We start from the raw sequence: 19,181 nt of genomic DNA, 5'->3' as shown, positions 1-19,181 counted from the left end.
TATATTGTCGTGCAATGGGATAGCTATGGAAGGTAAAAACAGATACAATCATTGTACACCTTACTATCACACCAAACTATCATAAAGCCACAATAGCAGCAACTTTTCACAATATTTGTATAAGCTTTCTTTCAAACTCTGATTAGTCTAGTATGTAGATAAACTTACTATTGGGTGTGCATACACAAAAATGTTTTATCAACCTGTATTTGTAACTGAATGTTTAATGTGAACAAAATTATTAAATAGGTGCTGCACTTGTTTATTACCAAATTGTTATTGCCTGTTTTAAACAGGCACAGGAAACCAACTTTGAACTGATAATGCATAACGCAATGCCATAACAGCTGATTAAATTAACTACGATGTACTACCACATTTTACATGGTTGATGATGGTATATTTTTGATGAAGCTATTTTCTAAGATACTGTTCGATGACTTTGCCAGAGGTTTGTCATTGGTCTTGCCTTGCAGACTAACTGATTGACCATGCACAATTATGCACACTCATGGAACACAATATACGGTGTAGATGTGATGCAAATGTCTTTTCTAGAAAAGTAAATGCTCTTGGGTAATAATATCTCCATTTCTGTTTCAATCAACTACTGTTTGAATGTCTTACATTGCGTGCAACATGGTTATAAATGTATCAACTGAGATAATGCATTCTTTCCTTGAATTCTAAGCTGGAGCAGGATAGAAAACTAGCATTCAGCTGGCAAAGTAACTGTGCAGAGTCTATTTTGTCATCTATTTGGATTCTGCACATTAAATTCAGTAGAGAATGCCAATTTGCAACTTCAACAAATGTTGCTTTGCACAGCAATCCTGATCACAGGTAATGATAGCCAGCATTCAAAAATGCCTTTATATATTACTTGTACTAGTGGTTGCAATTATGTGTGTCACAGAAGAATATCTTATAGACATAACATGATTGGAACTAATTTGAGATAATTGGATAGTGTAATCTTGAGAAAAACGAGGGTCTATGGTCTAATGTGCAATTGTACGCTCATCAGCTTCTCTTTTTTTGCAATACACCTGATTTTGTAATATTGCAACTTTCAGCTATATGGCACTAAACGCTTTTGATAAAATTAAAAGATCCAATTCTCCCAAATGAGTTCAAATCGTGTTACTTGCAGAATGATGTATGCATATCAGTTTTGAAACTTTTTTATATTAAAGGGGATTTTTGTGTGAAGCATTCATTTCGTGTTCAATGTTTTTGTTTTCACTTGTCTGGCAACATTTTTCGGAATTCCATGTTGGGCCAAGTATAACCCAATACTCATGTGGCCCACCCATGACTGCATAACACAAGCGCATGAATTCTTTTCAAATAGTCCCTAGCGTTCTTTCCCTACCTCAGGGAAAGGTTCATATTTACGGAAAACTGGGTCTATGCATGTGATAAATACATAATCCCCTCATATTCCTCACTCATGTGGCTGCGTCATGGACTCATGATTCCCTGTATAGTGGCCGTATCCCCCTCGCCTACAGCTCCAAGAGATACGGCTTTAACATGGGGGATTATGAGTCCGTAATACAGCCACATGACTGAAGAATATGGGGGAATTATATATAATCAATCAATCGATCAATCAAGAAAATTTATAAAGCGCTAGTATCCAATAAAATTGTTCAAAGGTGCTGTACAAAAAAAAAATTCTATTAAAAGGGTACGTAAGCAAAGGAAAAAAATCTCAATAAATAAAAACATGGTGAAATAAAAAAATAAAATGAAAGTTGCATAAAAAATCAAAAGGTAAACAATCAATTAAAAAGTCAATCAATAAAACTGTGTATCAAAAAAAAATTGACGAAGTGGGACAGCTGTGGCAATGTCAGAATGTTCTTGAGAAAAGATGGGTTTTCAGATGTTTTTTCAGCATGTTGACTGTAGGAAGTGTCCTTATTTCAAATGGTAGTTTATTCCAGAGGAGTGGAGCAGCTCCTGAGAAAGCACATTCTCCATAGCTTTGATGTCTGCAGTTAGGGACATGGAGGAGCAATTTATCGGATGAGCGATTTATCGGATGATATAATTCTTTGTTTGTTCTTGTAGCAGTTGTGTGAAGAATCATATTTAAGGGTAATCGCAGCAACTTACATTCTTAACTAACAGTTTGCTCATTTTTCTCTAAATTACAGATTTACAGGTGAGATTTTTAAAATGCAAAAAAACACCATATGTCACCAGATTAGTTTTGTTGCTAGAAGCTCTTGAAATGCATTCACTTTTCATGTCAAGGCAAAAATTCAAACAGAAATGGTAAATGCATGTACTAATAAAATTGTGTGGTGTACTTGGTTTCTGTATTCCTGTGTAGATCATGAATATGTCATCTCTACAATGTTTCAAGAAATGTATTCTTCCTACATGTAGTTTATTGTTGTTTCAAAGAATAATCAATCACATTATCAAGCCTTCTGGTTTTGTTTAACTGATACTGGATCAAATATTGTACGTGATATCAATCTATTGTTCTTAAATTCCCTGAGAGGCTGATCTAGAACAGACATAACAAACCCTAAAAACACATATCAACATACCAGTGCAGTAGCTCCATTGTCTTCACTTGGTTCTACAGCTTCTAATGTTACGTGAGTGTTATCTTCCACTGGATTAATCAACATGAGTGTCACTTGGCTTTCTTTCTCAAAGTACAGGTTAGGAATTGAGAATATCCTGATTTCTGGCACATGATGCCTGTCATATTAAATAAACACAGACCAAGACGTTACTGGTGTTGTAGGGTACTGCATAGAAATTCAATCATGATAGTGACATTGTTGTTCTTTGTGATGGCTGTTACTTACTTGCCACGGCTGAACTGATCTGTGCAGTTCAACTACATACTTGAAGCCTCAACTGTGTTACAAATATGGTCCACTCCACAACACTCTCACATGCTGTTGACCATAAATTGCCATTAGGTAGGCTACGACTTGTAATTTTCTGACTGGAAAGTTTCAACAATTATATTTGTAAAACTTTTGATATGTGTAGACTACCACTCATACCTTACTTTTATATTGTTGTGTCCGTGATAATGGAGGGATCATGGTATTTTGGGATAGAATTGGATATTTTGACTTGAAGATGATGGCTACATTAACATGGAATTTGACCTGAGCTATTTTATGTCACACTTGTTGCAATCTCTGTTCAATCATGTGATGCATTGCATCAATTACACAATTTGAGAAATGCATTGGTGTAGTTACTTAGATGGTCTTCAACATAACGCTAAGTTTGCTTTTGTATCAGTGAACAAATTGAACAATGGAAATGAGATGAAGATAATGCCACTTACAATGCCACTAACTGAATCTTGAATTTGATTGATGATGGATTAAATTCGGGTTTACTCAAATTGTGCTCACATTCCTGAGAAAAAAATCAAAAACACAATTCTACTGTTATTAGAAAACATTGTACAATAAGTGTAAAACATTTAGATTTTCCTCAGTATTTATCTAACACCATAGTCCTGTCTTGTTCATTGTGTCAAAATTGTAGTTATCCTAATACATATAGTTTGTACGTCTCTTGCAACAAATTCATTTTTTAATTTTTACTTCCTGCGACAGCATAACAGCCTGATACACAGACATTGAAATCCTGTTGGTAGATGAACTTGTCTTTGAATTACAGTCATTATCAATATTATCAACTACAAATATATGATGAAACCAGTGGATTACATGAGTGATGTACATACTGGTGTATGTAGTTCTTGATGCTAGCAACTTTTTAATGGACACACACTTTATACCTTTTGGCAGTTCTGTGTTTTTTTCTTTGGTCCTGCTCAATAAAAAACCTTAAAACTTTGACAATTTTATTTCTAATAGAGTGCAATCTGTTATTGAGGGAATATTGAATTTGAAATGGATTTGTAAATATGGCCAGGGAACGTTGTTTAGATGGCTTTCAAACGTCAATGATCATGGACATGGAAGTGTATCTTTTGTACCAAATCAAAACTTTTAGGGATTTTGAATGAATTTGGAGTCACAGAATCATCTTCATACTTGATATATGCAATCCGTACTTTTATGACACAATGAGAATTGACTGGTAACCGTGTCGGTATGTCCAAGGCTGCATTTTCTTGTCTTTGATGATAAATATATTCACAAAAACATTTGTTTTAGTTGATCATACTGTTGCTTATCAATCTGAACTTCATCACCTTCAATGTATTTAGGTATGCTTCAGCACCCTACATATTAATGTCTGGGTATTAATATTTCGTAAATCATGTAAGTATCTCAGACTTTGTGTAATTTGTGAAAACACAATCATGAAGACAAAAATTTACAGACTTTTGAAGTGTGAAGCACAGAGATGACGTTAAATGAAAAACAGTGGAATTGCAATTACTTGTCAATGAGGTAAAAGCAAAATTGCATGTGATGAAACAAAGAATGGGCAATTAGAATAGCACCATCTCACATGCTGTATGGTATATGGTACTTACACCCAGACACAGCACCATCTCACATGTCATACGGTACATACAACCAGACACAGCACCATGTCACATGTCATACGGTACATACAACCAGACACAGCACCATGTCACATGCTATACGTGACATACACCCAGACAGTACCATGCCACATGCTGCACCAACTCACATGCTGTAAGGTACATACACTCAGACACTGCACCATCTCACATGCTATGTGTTACATATATACACCCAGACACAGCACCATCTAACATGCTACTTGGTACATACACCCAGACAAATCACCATCATATATACCGTATGCTACATACACCCACATTGAGAACCATCTCAATTGCCGTACAGTATGCACCCACACTCAGCACGGTCTTACATATCATAAGGGAACATACTGTACACCCACACACAATTTAATTCCTGACTGAATCATTCAACTGACTTTTCTACAATGCCTGTTTACTTGTTTATTATTCAAAGATATCATGTATGATATTTGGTTGACTTACCCGACATCTCTGGGATCGCTTTATAAGAAGATGTTTATGCATTGGGTACAACTGCTTTATATAGTGTGGTTGGTATTCTGGTTGTGATAACCTCTGAGTAATGGTACAAACTGTCAAAGAAAAGAACATGGTATAAATGTATGGGTCATGGTGGCTGTGTTGTGTTAGGGACATTAACTCACACCATGTCTCAGAATACAAAATCTATATGTACTTATACACTCACAGTCCTATTTGTAAGTGCCGTTGCTTTCCTATAGTTCTTCTAAGAAAAATGAAATTACAGGCAGTTGTTTTAATTTGTGACAATATACTGGTATATAGTATGGAACATATGATTACGACATCTGCTGTACTTCCCTTGACATCTACTACACTGACTTTGATACCATGATTCTGAATATTTGCATGTCAATTGGCAAACGGATCAAGTGTTTGTTGAGAGCAGTTATACCTCTAGGTAAAGCAGTCAAATATTTTGAAGGTTTTGAAGTGGCTCACACAGTAAAAAATTATGGTGAAAACCAACCTGGCAATGACAGACATGAAATGTAATGATATATCAAGTTTTACCAATAGACATTTCTTTTTTTGATCAATAAAAGATATAGAAAGGCTAAAAATGCTACAGCTAATCCTAAGAATAAAATAATCTCTCTATGCATATACCTTTGCCAAAAGACTTCTCATTTGAGAAAGCACAAACACTTATTGATACTAATGAAACTGGTCACTTTTAATGACGCAAATTTTTATTAATCTTGCGAATCAGAGGCAACTACACAGTTCAAATCGCCATGACTTTTTCCATTTCATAAAAGACATCTAGTTATGCAAACCCAAAGCGCTCTCTACCATCAATATTCAATTGTACACACCCTGTTATTTCCAACTGACATTGTTACTGACCTGATGCTAAAGTAAGAGGTTCAGTGTAATATTTCTGATGTGTTGAACTAACATTGTTACTGACCTGATGCTAAACTAAGAGGTTCAGTGTAATATTTCTGATGTGTTGAACTGACATTGTTACTGACCTGATGCTAAACTAAGAGGTTCAGTGTAGATTTCTGATGTGTTGAACTGACATTGTTACTGACCTAATGCTAAACTAAGAGGTTCAGTGTAGATTTCTGATGTGTTGAACTGACATTGTTACTGACCTGATGCTAAACTAAGAGGTTCAGTGTAATATTTCTGATGTGCTGAACTGACATTATTACTGACCTGATGCTAAACTAAGAGGTCAGTGTAATATTTCTGATGTGTTGAACTGACATTGTTACTGACCTGATGCTAAACTAAGAGGTTCAGTGTAGATTTCTGATGTGTTGAACTGACATTGTTACTGACCTGATGCTAAACTAAGAGGTTCAGTGTAGATTTCTGATGTGTTGAACTGACATTGTTACTGACCTGATGCTAAACTAAGAGGTTCAGTGTATATTTCTGATGTGTTGAACTGACATTGTTACTGACCTGATGCTAAACTAAGAGGTTCAGTGTAATATTTCTGATGTGTTGAACTGACATTGTTACTGACCTGATGCTAAACTAAGAGGTTCAGTGTAGATTTCTGATGTGTTGAACTGACATTGTTACTGACCTGATGCTAAACTAAGAGGTTCAGTGTAGATTTCTGATGTGCTGAACTGACATTGTTACTGACCTAATGCTAAACTAAGAGGTTCAGTGTAGATTTCTGATGTGTTGAACTGACATTGTTACTGACCTAATGCTAAACTAAGAGGTTCAGTGTAGATTTCTGATGTGTTGAACTGACATTTTTACTGACCTGATGCTAGATTAAGAGGTTCAGTGTAATATTTCTGTGTTGAACTGACATTGTTACTGACCTGATGCTAAACTAAGAGGTTCAGTGTAGATTTTTGATGTGTTGAAATGACATTGTTACTGACCTGATGCTAAACTAAGAGGTTCAGTGTAATATTTCTGATGTGTTGAACTGACATTGTTACAGACCTGATGCTTAAACTAAGAGGTTCAGTGTTATATTTCTGATGTGTTGAACTGACCATGTTACTGACCTGATGCTAAACTAAGAGGTTCAGTGTAATATTTCTGATGTGTTGAACTGACATTGTTACTGACCTAATGTTAAACTAAGAGGTTCAGTGTTATATTTCTGATGTGTTGAACTGACATTGTTACTGACCTGATGCTAAACTAAGAGGTTCAGTGTAATATTTCTGATGTGTTGAACTGACATTGTTACTGACCTAATGCTAAACTAAGAGGTTCAGTGTAATATTTCTGATGTGTCGAACTGACCATGTTCCTGACCTGATGCTAGATTAAGAGGTTCAGTGTAGATTTCTGGAGGCAGCTTTTCTACTTCGTCAACAGCTTCACTTCCTTTGATGGTTATGTTTTGATTCTGTTCACTTTCCTTTACACTGATGAGAACAAAACATACACATTTGCCATCAATGGTTTGTAACTGGATAAAAAACAAGTGACGTAATTGTGTGTCTGTTGCAATAATACTGTTAATGGATTTTCAAAAACTATCGCCATCATTCAAAGCTATTGTATTTTTGACAATACATATGTGATTTTGAAAAATAAACTTTTCAGACTTGTAAACCATCATACATATTTTATTGTTGGTAAACTAACAATACTATGTATACTTGGTAAACAATATGTACCTGTAAAGTTCCAGATGAATGTATAATTCTGTAGACATTGTGAGACAAAACATGTAAACTCTCATACACTGCAGAGAAAAGTTACATGCCTTCCCACCGTGATGTTATTTCATACCTTAAATTTGACAATGCACTGAGCAGAGCACCACTTCGTCTTCGTGTTGATACAGGACTCAGATATTTCTCCTTGTAATATTAAAATAAAACAACGTTTCGTTGATTTTATGGCTATCATTCAAGAAAGAGCCCCGTTTAACTAAAATATTATCTGTAAAATGGTCAAAGGTAATTAGACTTATGGCTGACATTTATTGACAGCCTTGATATAACGACATTGCATTACTGTCGATCATACAAACTTCTTTGTGGCTTGAACACAGAGTGCCAATCGTAAACTCTCATTTACAACACCAGACAGAGCTAGGTTTATCTTTATACAAGCACAATTTCTGTCAGTATCAAGTAGCCTTGATCAACACTAAAGTGGCCATAGGTGTATGGCCTTTGTTCAGTTGTTGTTGAGTTTAACCATGACAGACGTGTCCTACATTTGCATGTAGCTGGATGTGGAATAATTGGTCCGAAGAGGATGTAGCACTTTTGCTTGCTGTATTGCGAGAAGAGAGCATCCAGAAATTTATGGACAATGCAGTTTCTCAAACTGTAGCAGACAAAGCAGCAGCCAAGCCCCTGGGGAAGGGCACTCCCATAGAAAAGGTATACGGGCATGTGCCCCCTCCGCCCCCTAATGGGTAACGTTTTTACAAAGAAAATCCCTAAACATGGACTGATTTTTCATCCAAAAAACCCTAAATATTGTTGATAACAAAACAAATGTTACATTATTTAGGAAAACCTTCACATGCAACAGAATAAGGATAAAAATTTTCAGTAATTGTCAAGCAAAATTCCTATCAATCAGTTGTATTTTTGGAATATTCATGGCAGTTGTTTTCAAATCAGGCAGCACACCCCAAAATGAAAATATGACGAGTACCCCCCAAACCTCCCACCCCCTGGGCAGTAACGGTACTAAAGAGAAGCCCTGAACAGTGTCATCGAAAAATAAACACCATGAAGGCAAAATTCAAAGGTATAATCGACCACAATAACAGAAGCAGTTGGGGAAGGAAGACCATGTCATTCTTTGATCAACTTTGTGAAATCCTGGGCAATCAACAAGCGATAAATCCATAAGCCATTTTGGTTGTTCCTGTGATGCCCAACAAAACCGTAGAGGGCGTTTAAGTCGGCGTCAGTTTCAAAACAAAGACCTAAACTTGACTGTGTGGACGCACAGTTTCCTCGTGCTAATCCCCTGTATTTGCAAAGCGTTAACACAGACCCTGCAACACCCAAGAAACTCAGTGAGAACAAGGCTTTATTCTATTGTTTGAACTAGCAGATTATAAACACTGGCTGATTGTAAACACATCTGTAATGGCATAACAGATTGTCAACATACCTGTAGGTGAAAGTAACTTCTTCGTCTTGAATAGCGCTTCCTTTCTCTTTCTTGTTTCTCTCTTTGAGCCAACTGTTTGTAATAGTCCAATAACTCATTTAACTATTGAAAAGGAAATTAAAACATTAGTGAGCACACTAAAGAAGTTTTCTTTGCTGATGTAAACAACAAGAAATTCTGATACAAGACACAATAATACACTTTAATTGACTAGAGAAGCAGAGCAGTTGGATGACAAAAGCTTTACATGATAGAGAATGGCTACAACATTGCAGAGATGTACTACTACATGTATACATCTAACAGAAAAGTTATATGGTGGAGCAATAAGAATGATGTAATACCATACAACTGCAAGATTTCAAATAGACAAGATCAATATACAAGGTAATTTCTGTATGACCTACACTGTATAGCTATGCTACATCTATGCTAATAAAATGTAACAACTGTTTAGGTATGCCAATCCTGTATTACACTATGCAACATTCTACCAATCGAGGTATGCCAACCAAAGATTAGAGCCACACACATTGGTAATAAATCCAATGCTTAATGCCCGTTTTCTCAGAATAACATACCTTCAACTTCAAAGGGGACTACATTTAGGTTTGCTATCACTTTGATAAATACAAATGCTTCAGAATGTCAAGACATGTGCTATGCTATATCATGCTACATGAATATATCATACTATATCATTGGATTTTCCTACACTGCAGCTTTATTGTAGTCAGAGTAATTGACATGTCAGAATTTTGTACACTGTGATGTTACAATCTGCTGAATTCTTTTCCAAGCCGTATCAAATGCTCAATACATTAAACAGCTTTGAAAGACTTCCTTGCTGGAAAGTAACTTTCATAATCACAACTTTTGAAAGGCAATAATTCAATTGTGATAACTCTTGTAGAACATGCTCTCTTTCTTGTTAATAATTATCCATTGATTGTGCCCAGAAATGAAATTGTCTTGTCACTTGGTCTTGGAAAGGTGATTTTAAAGTTTGATTACAGGGAATTTGCAATACTGTACAAATTGAAATCTACATATCCAACGAGTACATGTAATGCTTATTTAAATTGCTGGTTGGAACAGTATCTTTATAGCATGAAATGCATACAAATTTACTGTGAAGGTTAATCTGGTTTAATGACAGTTGTACTGTTGAAAGATGTGCACAACTTTATGGGTACCTGCGTTCAATAAATCAAATACTTTATCTTATTACATATGTACCACAGTTTACTTGCATCGAAGCGCGCGTGTACTACCGGTATTTGCACTGCAGTGCAATACCAAAAACATTATGCCATTCCTTTATGTTAATGAGTATTTACCAATTTGACCTGGAACTATTTTTGTTTGTAAACACACAAAATGTCGTCTACAAGATTTCATTTCACTTTGGTTCGATGCTAGTTATAGTAAAATGCATGACATTACCGATAAAAACTACAACACAGAAAATTGCATGTACTTATTATGGTGTTAGGATGATTTTTGTTATCCGGAAGACCAGTTTGTTTGTCAGTGAAGCAAAAACATTGACAACTGGCGATGTCCGTTTCTAGATGGATAGGCCTACGTGGTGGCCGCCGTGCTATATATACGGCGGCCATCATACATCGAAACACACGTAACTGCGGGCGCAGCGGAGCAAATTAAACAGTTAACATTTTCAGACACGTTTTTGCCAGTATCACCAGACATTCCCTGTTTACAATAGAAAGTCACTTTTGCATGCAGTTTATTCTGTGCTTTTGTGTTCCTACACGCTATTGATAACAGTGAGCGCTTGTGTGCCATGGTGAACACTGAAATTTGATCGTTCGACAAGTTACGTTTGCCGTAATCTTACTCTTAAATTTCCCGTAAAAATCTTCGAATGTTATTTGTATCGATCATTTAGAAGAATTTCAAGCTCAATATTTGAAAAGATCAAAAGCGTTCCATGTTCAAAGTTCTCTTCGTTTGGCTATCTGTGGCATGTTGCTACGTATCTGTGAGCGATCGCAAGCAGAGTTCGAGCCCTCCGATGTTCCTATTACGTCATCTTTGATAAACAAGTAAACAATAGTTAAGCCAATCAAAATAGAGGGTGTGGCGGCGTTGACCAATGAAAAGTGAAAGCTGATTCGATGCCTCATTACAGTGATGTCAATGTTATATAACTCCGCAGGGTCGCCCTGAAGCTTTGACAGACAAGTAGTACGCACGACTAATCGTCGATTCTCTCGATAAATGATGCAAATAAAAGATAGAACATATGTAATAATAACAGAACCCCATGGCCGGTGAGTGCAAGCGCGCCGTACTAGCAGTATTTGCACTCGTGCTGCGGTGTATTCGGCTGTGCCACTGAATACACCGCAGCACTCCTGCAAATACTGCTAGTACGGCGCGCTTGCACTCACCGGCCATGGGGTTCTGTCATATTATTCTTTTTGACAATAAAACTTTTGGTTAAATCATCATTCATCATTTCTTTGAAATTGAAGTTTTAAGCGGTAGTTGACTTTGACATTGACGGTGTCTTCCCGAACTGCCAAAAGAAGCAGACTTCACTGCCAGGTATAATATCATCTGTTTATCATGATGCGCTTGCATTGCATTGAGTGTCTCCTCAGTTTAGCAAATGTACGCAGATAGCAATATACTGTAACAGTATGTACAAATTGTAGTTGATTGGAGCACACATACCTCAGAATTCTGAGTGCACAAGATGAAGATAAGTGAGATGAGTTCAAATTTAGCGTGATGGTTCGCAAACATTATGACAACATAATACAAGAGCATGATGGGACAGAAATACAATATCATAATACAAATGACATAATTGGTCAAGACAATGAAAAGTGAACTTCCATATCATTTCATAATTGTCTGTTATTCACATTTTGTCATTTAACATGATGAAACTGAAGAACGAACAATAAATCTGCAATAGTGTTGAATGGTGGCTGGACATCCTAAATATTAGCAGCACTGAAAATGAAACAAGGTAGCTACAGGATTGGTTTTTTAGCTCACATCTGGTATGTATATAAATACCAAAAAGAGCTTATATGGTGAGTCGGTGGCATCTGTATGTTTGTGTGTATGTATGTACCGGTATGTATGTATGTATGAATGTATGTATGTATGTGCGGATGTATGTCTGTCACACACAAAAGTTACCAAACCACCTCACCTACCATCTCAGTATTTGATGTACAGGTAGACCCAGGGGTTGAGATGTGACTTTGTTCAAATGAACATGTCAGTGTCAAAAGTATGCAAATGATGTAAGAAAAAGGGGAAACCCTGCAAATGTGCAGGAGTGGTGACTGGGTCAGAGCTTCTACGATCTCTAACCTATTTGTATTATGTGTAGGAGTGGTGGCAGTAACTGAAACAGATTATGAGTCATTTCCTGTCATTGTTCATGAACTGTTACATATTAGCAGACCTGCTCAAACTAAGAAAGACTGTGTTGAAACATTCCTCTGCTATGCATATTGCTAAAGTTAACCTCCAGTACCTAAAGTTTCAGACCTTATTTACTTTGTTATTCTTGTTTTTCTGGTTTTAACATTTCTTGAATTGGCCGATGCAAACCAAATATGACAGTGTTCTCCCCAGGCCGTTTAACAGGATCTGCCCCGATCCTTTATTTTTTTCGCCCGATCCTTTAATTTTCATGCTGATCCTGTTTCGTGTCCACCGATACTCTTTATTAAATGTGGCTGAAGACATATTGTTTCTCAGTGGCGATTTTGTCACTTTAAATTCAGCGAGCTTATCAAGTGTGAAACGGTTCCAATGTGGCGACACACAGCGTGCCAGATGATTAAAAGGTTTATTCCATCGCAAAAAGGTGTGAAATGGTTAGACTGTCAGCTGTTCTCCTTTCATGTCGACGCTTTAGGTGTTTTACACACAATGAGTCAGGGTTATCAAGTGCAAAGCACCCAGTGTCATGCTCGTCTTTGCCGAGGAGAATAAATGGGCCGGCCGTAGTGCCAATGAACATTGGCTTAGACGGATGAAACTTCAATTCATAAAGCGTGAAATGTGTTAAGCTGCCAACTGTACAGACAACGGTAGCGTACCTCCTTAATATCAGATATAGTGAGTGCAGAGGTCCTTTGACAATACAGTGTATTCTTATGGCAGAAGACTTTTTTCAGTGTGGCTCACACTTACAGACCCCTTATATCAGTATATACAGACATTCATCAATAGCCAGCATAGAAAACTGCCATCTATGCCTATATTATAGTGTCTTTGCTATCTGTGTCTCACACTAGGTTGACACTTATACAGGAAGTTTGAAAAAAATCTTGAAAAGTTAAAGACCTATTAGACAAGCGATTTCTGTGATGATGATTCACTATAATGGAAAATTAGCCCTAAAAACACAAAATTGAAAATTTCATCATAATTTCAATATATCACACCAGGATCAAACCTAGGGACCTGTATATCAAAAATCAAAGCTATCAGATGAGTAGTTTTTGGGAAACAAAGTTTTTGACCAAAAATGGCAAAAACGGACAAAAACATAGAAATTAAAGATTTCATCGCAATTTCAATATATCACACTAAGATAGCCCCTAGGAACCTGTACACCAATATCAAAGCTATCAGACAAGTAGTTTTTGGAGAGAAATTTTTTGACCAAAAATGGCAAAAATTGCCCACAAAATACAAAATTAAAGATTTCATCCTAGTTTCAACATATCAAATTTAGTTAATCAGTAGGAACCTGTATATTAAATATCAAAGCTATCAGAAAAGTAATTTTTGATAAACAAAGTTTTTGACCAAAAATGGCAAAAATTGCCCCAAAATACAAAATTGTAGATTTCATCATAATTTGAATATGTCATATTTTGATCAACTCTATGAACTTGCCTATGAAATATCAAAGCTGTAAGACATGTGGTTTTTGTGACAAATAAATTTGATCAAAATTGACAAAAATTCCTCAAAAATACACATTTGCATATTTCTACACAAACGAACAAATCTGAAATTACCGGTATCATTCCTAGGGATCTATGCCCAAATATCAAAGCTGTCTGACCGGCGGTATTGAAGAGAAGATTTTTAAAGATTTTCTTACCAAAAATAAAAAATAGTTGCCTTAAAAATACAAATTTACATATTTCATCACAATTTGAACAAGGTCATCCCCGGGACCTGTCTACCAAATATCAAAGCTGTCTAACCAGCGGTTACAATGTATGAAGAATATTTTTAACCCAAAATGTTTTTTTTGGCCAATTTGCATATTTTCAACAATATCAACGAACAACAAGTCATTGACAATGACATAGTCCCCACTTGTAATAGGAGTATTAGTCTTGATGGATCAGGGAAATGTGGTCATTAAGAAGTATCACTGGAATGTATATGTTCAAATCTATGGACACATAGGTCTATGTCATTGTTCCCAATTTGCAACAAGAGGCATGTCTAAGTTATGGTTCTAAATCGGAAAAAAAGATCAGACCGCTAGCTGTATTGGCCAGCCAAGAAAAACATATGGGCATAAAAAGGATGTGACATCTTAAGGTCTATTATTCTATCTAAATTAAAGCATATAGAACTTGTGGTTGCTGAGTTATGCATATATACACTTAATCAAGGTCAAAGGTCATCAAGGTCACGTGACATTTTGAAAAAAAAAATTGTAATGCTAATTAATTCATATATGCCAAAATTCTGACCTGTAGCTCTATTGGCTTGCCCACAATTATATATGTGCATAATTAATAGAGGTAAAGCATGTGCTGTCATAAGGTCTCCCACCCTACTAAATATAAAGGACATAGCACTTGTGGTTACTTATTTATTGACATAATCGTGTATTTTAGGTAAAAGGTTATCAAGGTCACATGACATTTTGTCAAAAAATTTCTATCCTATAGTCTATCCCTACATACCAATCATACATCTAGCTCTATTGGCTCGCTCAACATTAGATATGCACATAATTAATGAGGTACAATATGTGGCATGATAAGGTGTCCCATCATACCTAATATGAAGGGTGCGGCACTTGTGGTTCCTGAGTTATGGACAAATATGTATATTTGAGGTCAAAGGTCACCGAGGTCGCATGACATTTTGTCAAAAATATTGTCTTGATAAGTTATCACTATATACCAAAAATCAGACCTCTAGCTCTATTGGCTCGCTCAAAATTAGATATGTGCATAATTAATGAGGTACAATATGTGGCGTCATAAGGTGTCCAATCATACCATATATGAAGGGTGTAGCACTTGTGGTTACTGAGTTATGGACAAATATGTATATTTGAGATCAAAGGTCATTGAGGTCACGTGACGTTTTGTAAAAAAAAATGTATTGCTAAGTTATCCCAACATACCAAAAATCAGACCTCTAGCTCTATTGGCTCACTCAAAATTAGATATGCACATAATTAATGAGGTACAATACGTGGCGTCATTAGGTGTCCCATCATACCAAATATGAAGGCTGTAGCACTTGTGGTTACTGAGTTATGGACAAATATGTATATTTGAGGTCAAAGATCACCGAGGTCATGTGACATTTTGTCAAAACAAGTCATCGTTGATGACACAGTCCCCACTTGTTAATGGGTACTTTGATTACAAGTCCTCAGAGAGGATAGAGTCCTCTTCATTAATTAGGCCTGTGATAAAATACTTTGATACAGATGGTACTCAATGGCCAAGAATGAGTTCTATGGTGATGAAAACATAAAACCAAAGTAGGCCACCATCCTAAAGTTCATAAAATGAGTCTACTAGGAATAAATCAACAGGATGTTGCAAAACATTTTTGCATACAATCCTAACACTTAACAGATTATCACTTGTACCATATTTCATAAAGTTTGATGCAGTATTTACAACACTATGAGATCAACATCTGTATCAAGTTTCATCACATTTGACGTTGTATTAATTTGTGGCTATATCACCCTAATTAGGAAAGTTCATTACTTATGCAATTACAAATTAATTAAAATGACACTGATAAATGTCTTTTTCAATGTTAAAGCAATGTGAGCTTAACATCTGTACAAAGTTTCATGAATTTGATGCAGTATTTCTTGACATATCAGCCTATTTACGAAACTTCAATAATTGACATGTTACTGCTACATGACGTGAAACAAATTGAGGAGCATATGTATGAAATAGGTCAATGTCCTTGTACCAACTTTGAATGATACTGGTGGCAATATGTCTGAGTTATGGCTCTGTACATAAGAAAATTGTAACAAATTCACCGCCATGCAGCGATATTTGATCTTACTGTTTAAAAAATCAACAAGTATATATACGACATAAGTCAATGTACATGTACCAACTTTGAATAAGATCAGTTGAGACTTGCCAGAGTTATGGCTCTCGACATGAAACAACCATAACGAAATTGCTACCATGTGGCCATATTGGACCATCTCGTGAAACCAATCGACATACATATGTATAAATAAGTCAATGTCCTTGTACCAACTTTGAATAAATTTGCTTGATACATGTCTGAGTTATGGTTCCGGACATGAAAAAATCGAAAAAATGGCCACACGGCGGCCATATTGGATTGTATCACTAAACAAATCAATGTGCATATGTATAACATAGGTCGATGTCCCTGTACTAAGTTTAAATAAAATCGGTGAATAAAATCAGTTGAGACGTGCCCAAGTTTTGGCTAAGGACACGAAAAAATTGTAACCAATATGGCTGCCATGCAGCCATATTGGATCATATCATTAAACAAATTGACGTACATATGTATGACATAAGTCATTGTCCTTGTACCAACTTTGAATAAAATCGGTTGAGATATGCCTGACTTATGGCTCTGTACATGAAAAAATCGTTAGAAAATGGCTGCCTGGTGGCCATATTGGATTGTATCACAAAACAAATTGACGTGCATATCTATGACATTGTTTAATGTCCTTGTACCAACTTTGAATAAAATCGGTTGAGATATGCCTGACTTATGGCTCTGTACATGAAAAAATCGTTACAAAATGGCCGCCTGGCAGCCATATTGGATCGTATCACAAAACAAATTGACGTGCATATCTATGACATTGGTCAATGTCCTTGTACCAACTTTGAATAAAATCAGTTGAAATATGTCTGAGTTATGGCTCTGTACATGAAAAAATCGTTAGAAAATGGCCGCCTGGCGGCCATATTGGATCCTATCACAAAACAAATTGACGCACATATCTATGACATTGGTCAATGTCCTTGTACCAACTTTGAATAAAATCGGTTGAAACATGTCTGAGTTACGGCTCTGTACATGAAAAAATCGTTAGAAAATGGCCGCCTGGCGGCCATATTGGATCGTATCACAAAACAAATTGACGTGCACATCTATGACATTGGTCAATGTCCTTGTACTAACTTTGAATAAAATCGGTTGAAACCTGTCTGAGTTATAGCTCTGTACATGAAAAAATCGTAATAAAATGGCTGCCTGGCGGCCATATTGGATCGTATCACAAAACAAATTGACGTGCATCTATATGACATATGAAGTAATTCTTGTACCAAGTTTGAATGAAATCGCTCCTTGCATCTCTGAGATATCTGCGTGAACGGACGGACGGACGGACGCACGCACGCACGCACGGACGCACACACGCACGGACACGACCAAACCTATAAGTCCCCCCGGACGGTGTCCATGGGGACTAAAAATTGTATTGCTAAGTTATCCATATATACCAAAAATCAGACCTCTAGCTCTATTGGCTCGCTCAAAATTAGATATGCGCATAATTAATGAGGTACAATATGTGGTGTCATAGGGTGTCCCACCATACCATATATGAAGGGTTTAGGACTTGTGGTTACTGAGTTATGGACAAATATGTATATTTGAGGTCAAAGGTCACCGAGGTCACGTGACATTTTGTCAAAAAAAATTCTATTGCTAAGTTATCCATATATACCAAAAATCAGACCTCTAGCTCTATTGGCTCGCTCAAAATTAGATATGTGCATAATTAATGAGATACAATATGTGGTGTCATAGGGTGTCCCATCATACCACATACAAAAGGTTTAGGACTTGTGGTTACTGAGTTATGGACAAATATGTATATTTGAGGTCAAAGGTCACCAAGGATGGACGGATGGACTCATGGATGGACTCACGGACGGACATGACCCAATCTACAAGTCCTCTCTACTTTATCTGTGGGGACTAAAAACTGTGTCACTGCATCCTTTTGGCAATATGAATACGATGAGAAACTAAATTTTTATTTTTCTTGGCCTTATACATGGGAGTCTATGGACTGCCTTATACATGGGAGTCTATGGACTGCCTTATACATGGGAGTCTATGGACTTCTTTATACATGGGAGTCTATGGACTGCCTTATACATGGGAGTCTATGGACTGCCTTATACATGGGAGTCTATGGACTTCCTCATACATGGGAGTCTATGGACTGCCTTATACATGGGGGTCTATGGACTGCCTTATACAATAAGTGTCCGTGGGGACTAAAAAACAGACAGTTTGTCATAATCATACTTTGCATCTACACAACAAATAAATACTGTGGTTCTCAAACAATTTGAGTGGATGGACATCCTCACAAACGGACATACACACACACATACACACATACATACATACATACATACGGTACAGACTGATGCTGGACGGATACCCATCCCAGTAGCTTCTATAGACTAGTCTATAGTAGCTAAAAACAGGCACAGCAATTGAACTACGGTATTTGGTCATTGTGTAAGTGTTTAGTATAACATCAGCACAAGAAACACACACATTCAGAGTGGATTAGGCTAGCTGTAGTTTTAAGCCTGGATCACTGTAAAACTGGAGCTGAGCGTAATATGTATACAATTTATGATGTTTAATCATGCATGGATTAACCATCTTTTCATGTACTACATTAGTATTTCAACATACTTTGGTGATTCTACAAGCACTATATGGCACAAGCCCACTAATTCACTTCCGGGTTCGTTACCCACGAAGATATTTCGGAAGAAAA

The 19,181-nt window shown here is 36.5% G+C and overlaps 1 protein-coding gene across 4 annotated transcripts in view; it reads right to left on the bottom strand.

The window, feature by feature from the left end:
• LOC139122454 (dynactin subunit 4-like) overlaps positions 1-19,181 on the bottom strand; it is a 62,674-nt gene that overhangs the window by 33,928 nt on the left and 9,565 nt on the right. For 2 of the 4 annotated variants that reach the window (XM_070687836.1, XM_070687835.1), the window contains 6 exons: positions 9,140-9,241; positions 7,790-7,860; positions 7,307-7,419; positions 5,003-5,112; positions 3,332-3,405; positions 2,568-2,724 (listed from right to left, as the gene is read on the bottom strand). In XM_070687836.1, coding sequence (XP_070543937.1) covers positions 2,568-2,724; positions 3,332-3,405; positions 5,003-5,112; positions 7,307-7,419; positions 7,790-7,860; positions 9,140-9,241 — 627 coding nt within the window. Of the gene's footprint in view, positions 1-2,567; positions 2,725-3,331; positions 3,406-5,002; positions 5,113-7,294; positions 7,420-7,789; positions 7,861-9,139; positions 9,242-19,181 lie in introns of all 4 variants that reach the window. The other 2 variants (XM_070687834.1, XM_070687837.1) reach the window with 1 other exon arrangement.

The sequence above is a fragment of the Ptychodera flava genome, chromosome 22 (genome assembly GCF_041260155.1).
Source record: "Ptychodera flava strain L36383 chromosome 22, AS_Pfla_20210202, whole genome shotgun sequence".
Classification (NCBI taxonomy): domain Eukaryota; kingdom Metazoa; phylum Hemichordata; class Enteropneusta; family Ptychoderidae; genus Ptychodera; species Ptychodera flava.
This window is presented reverse-complemented; position numbering and strand designations above follow the sequence as displayed.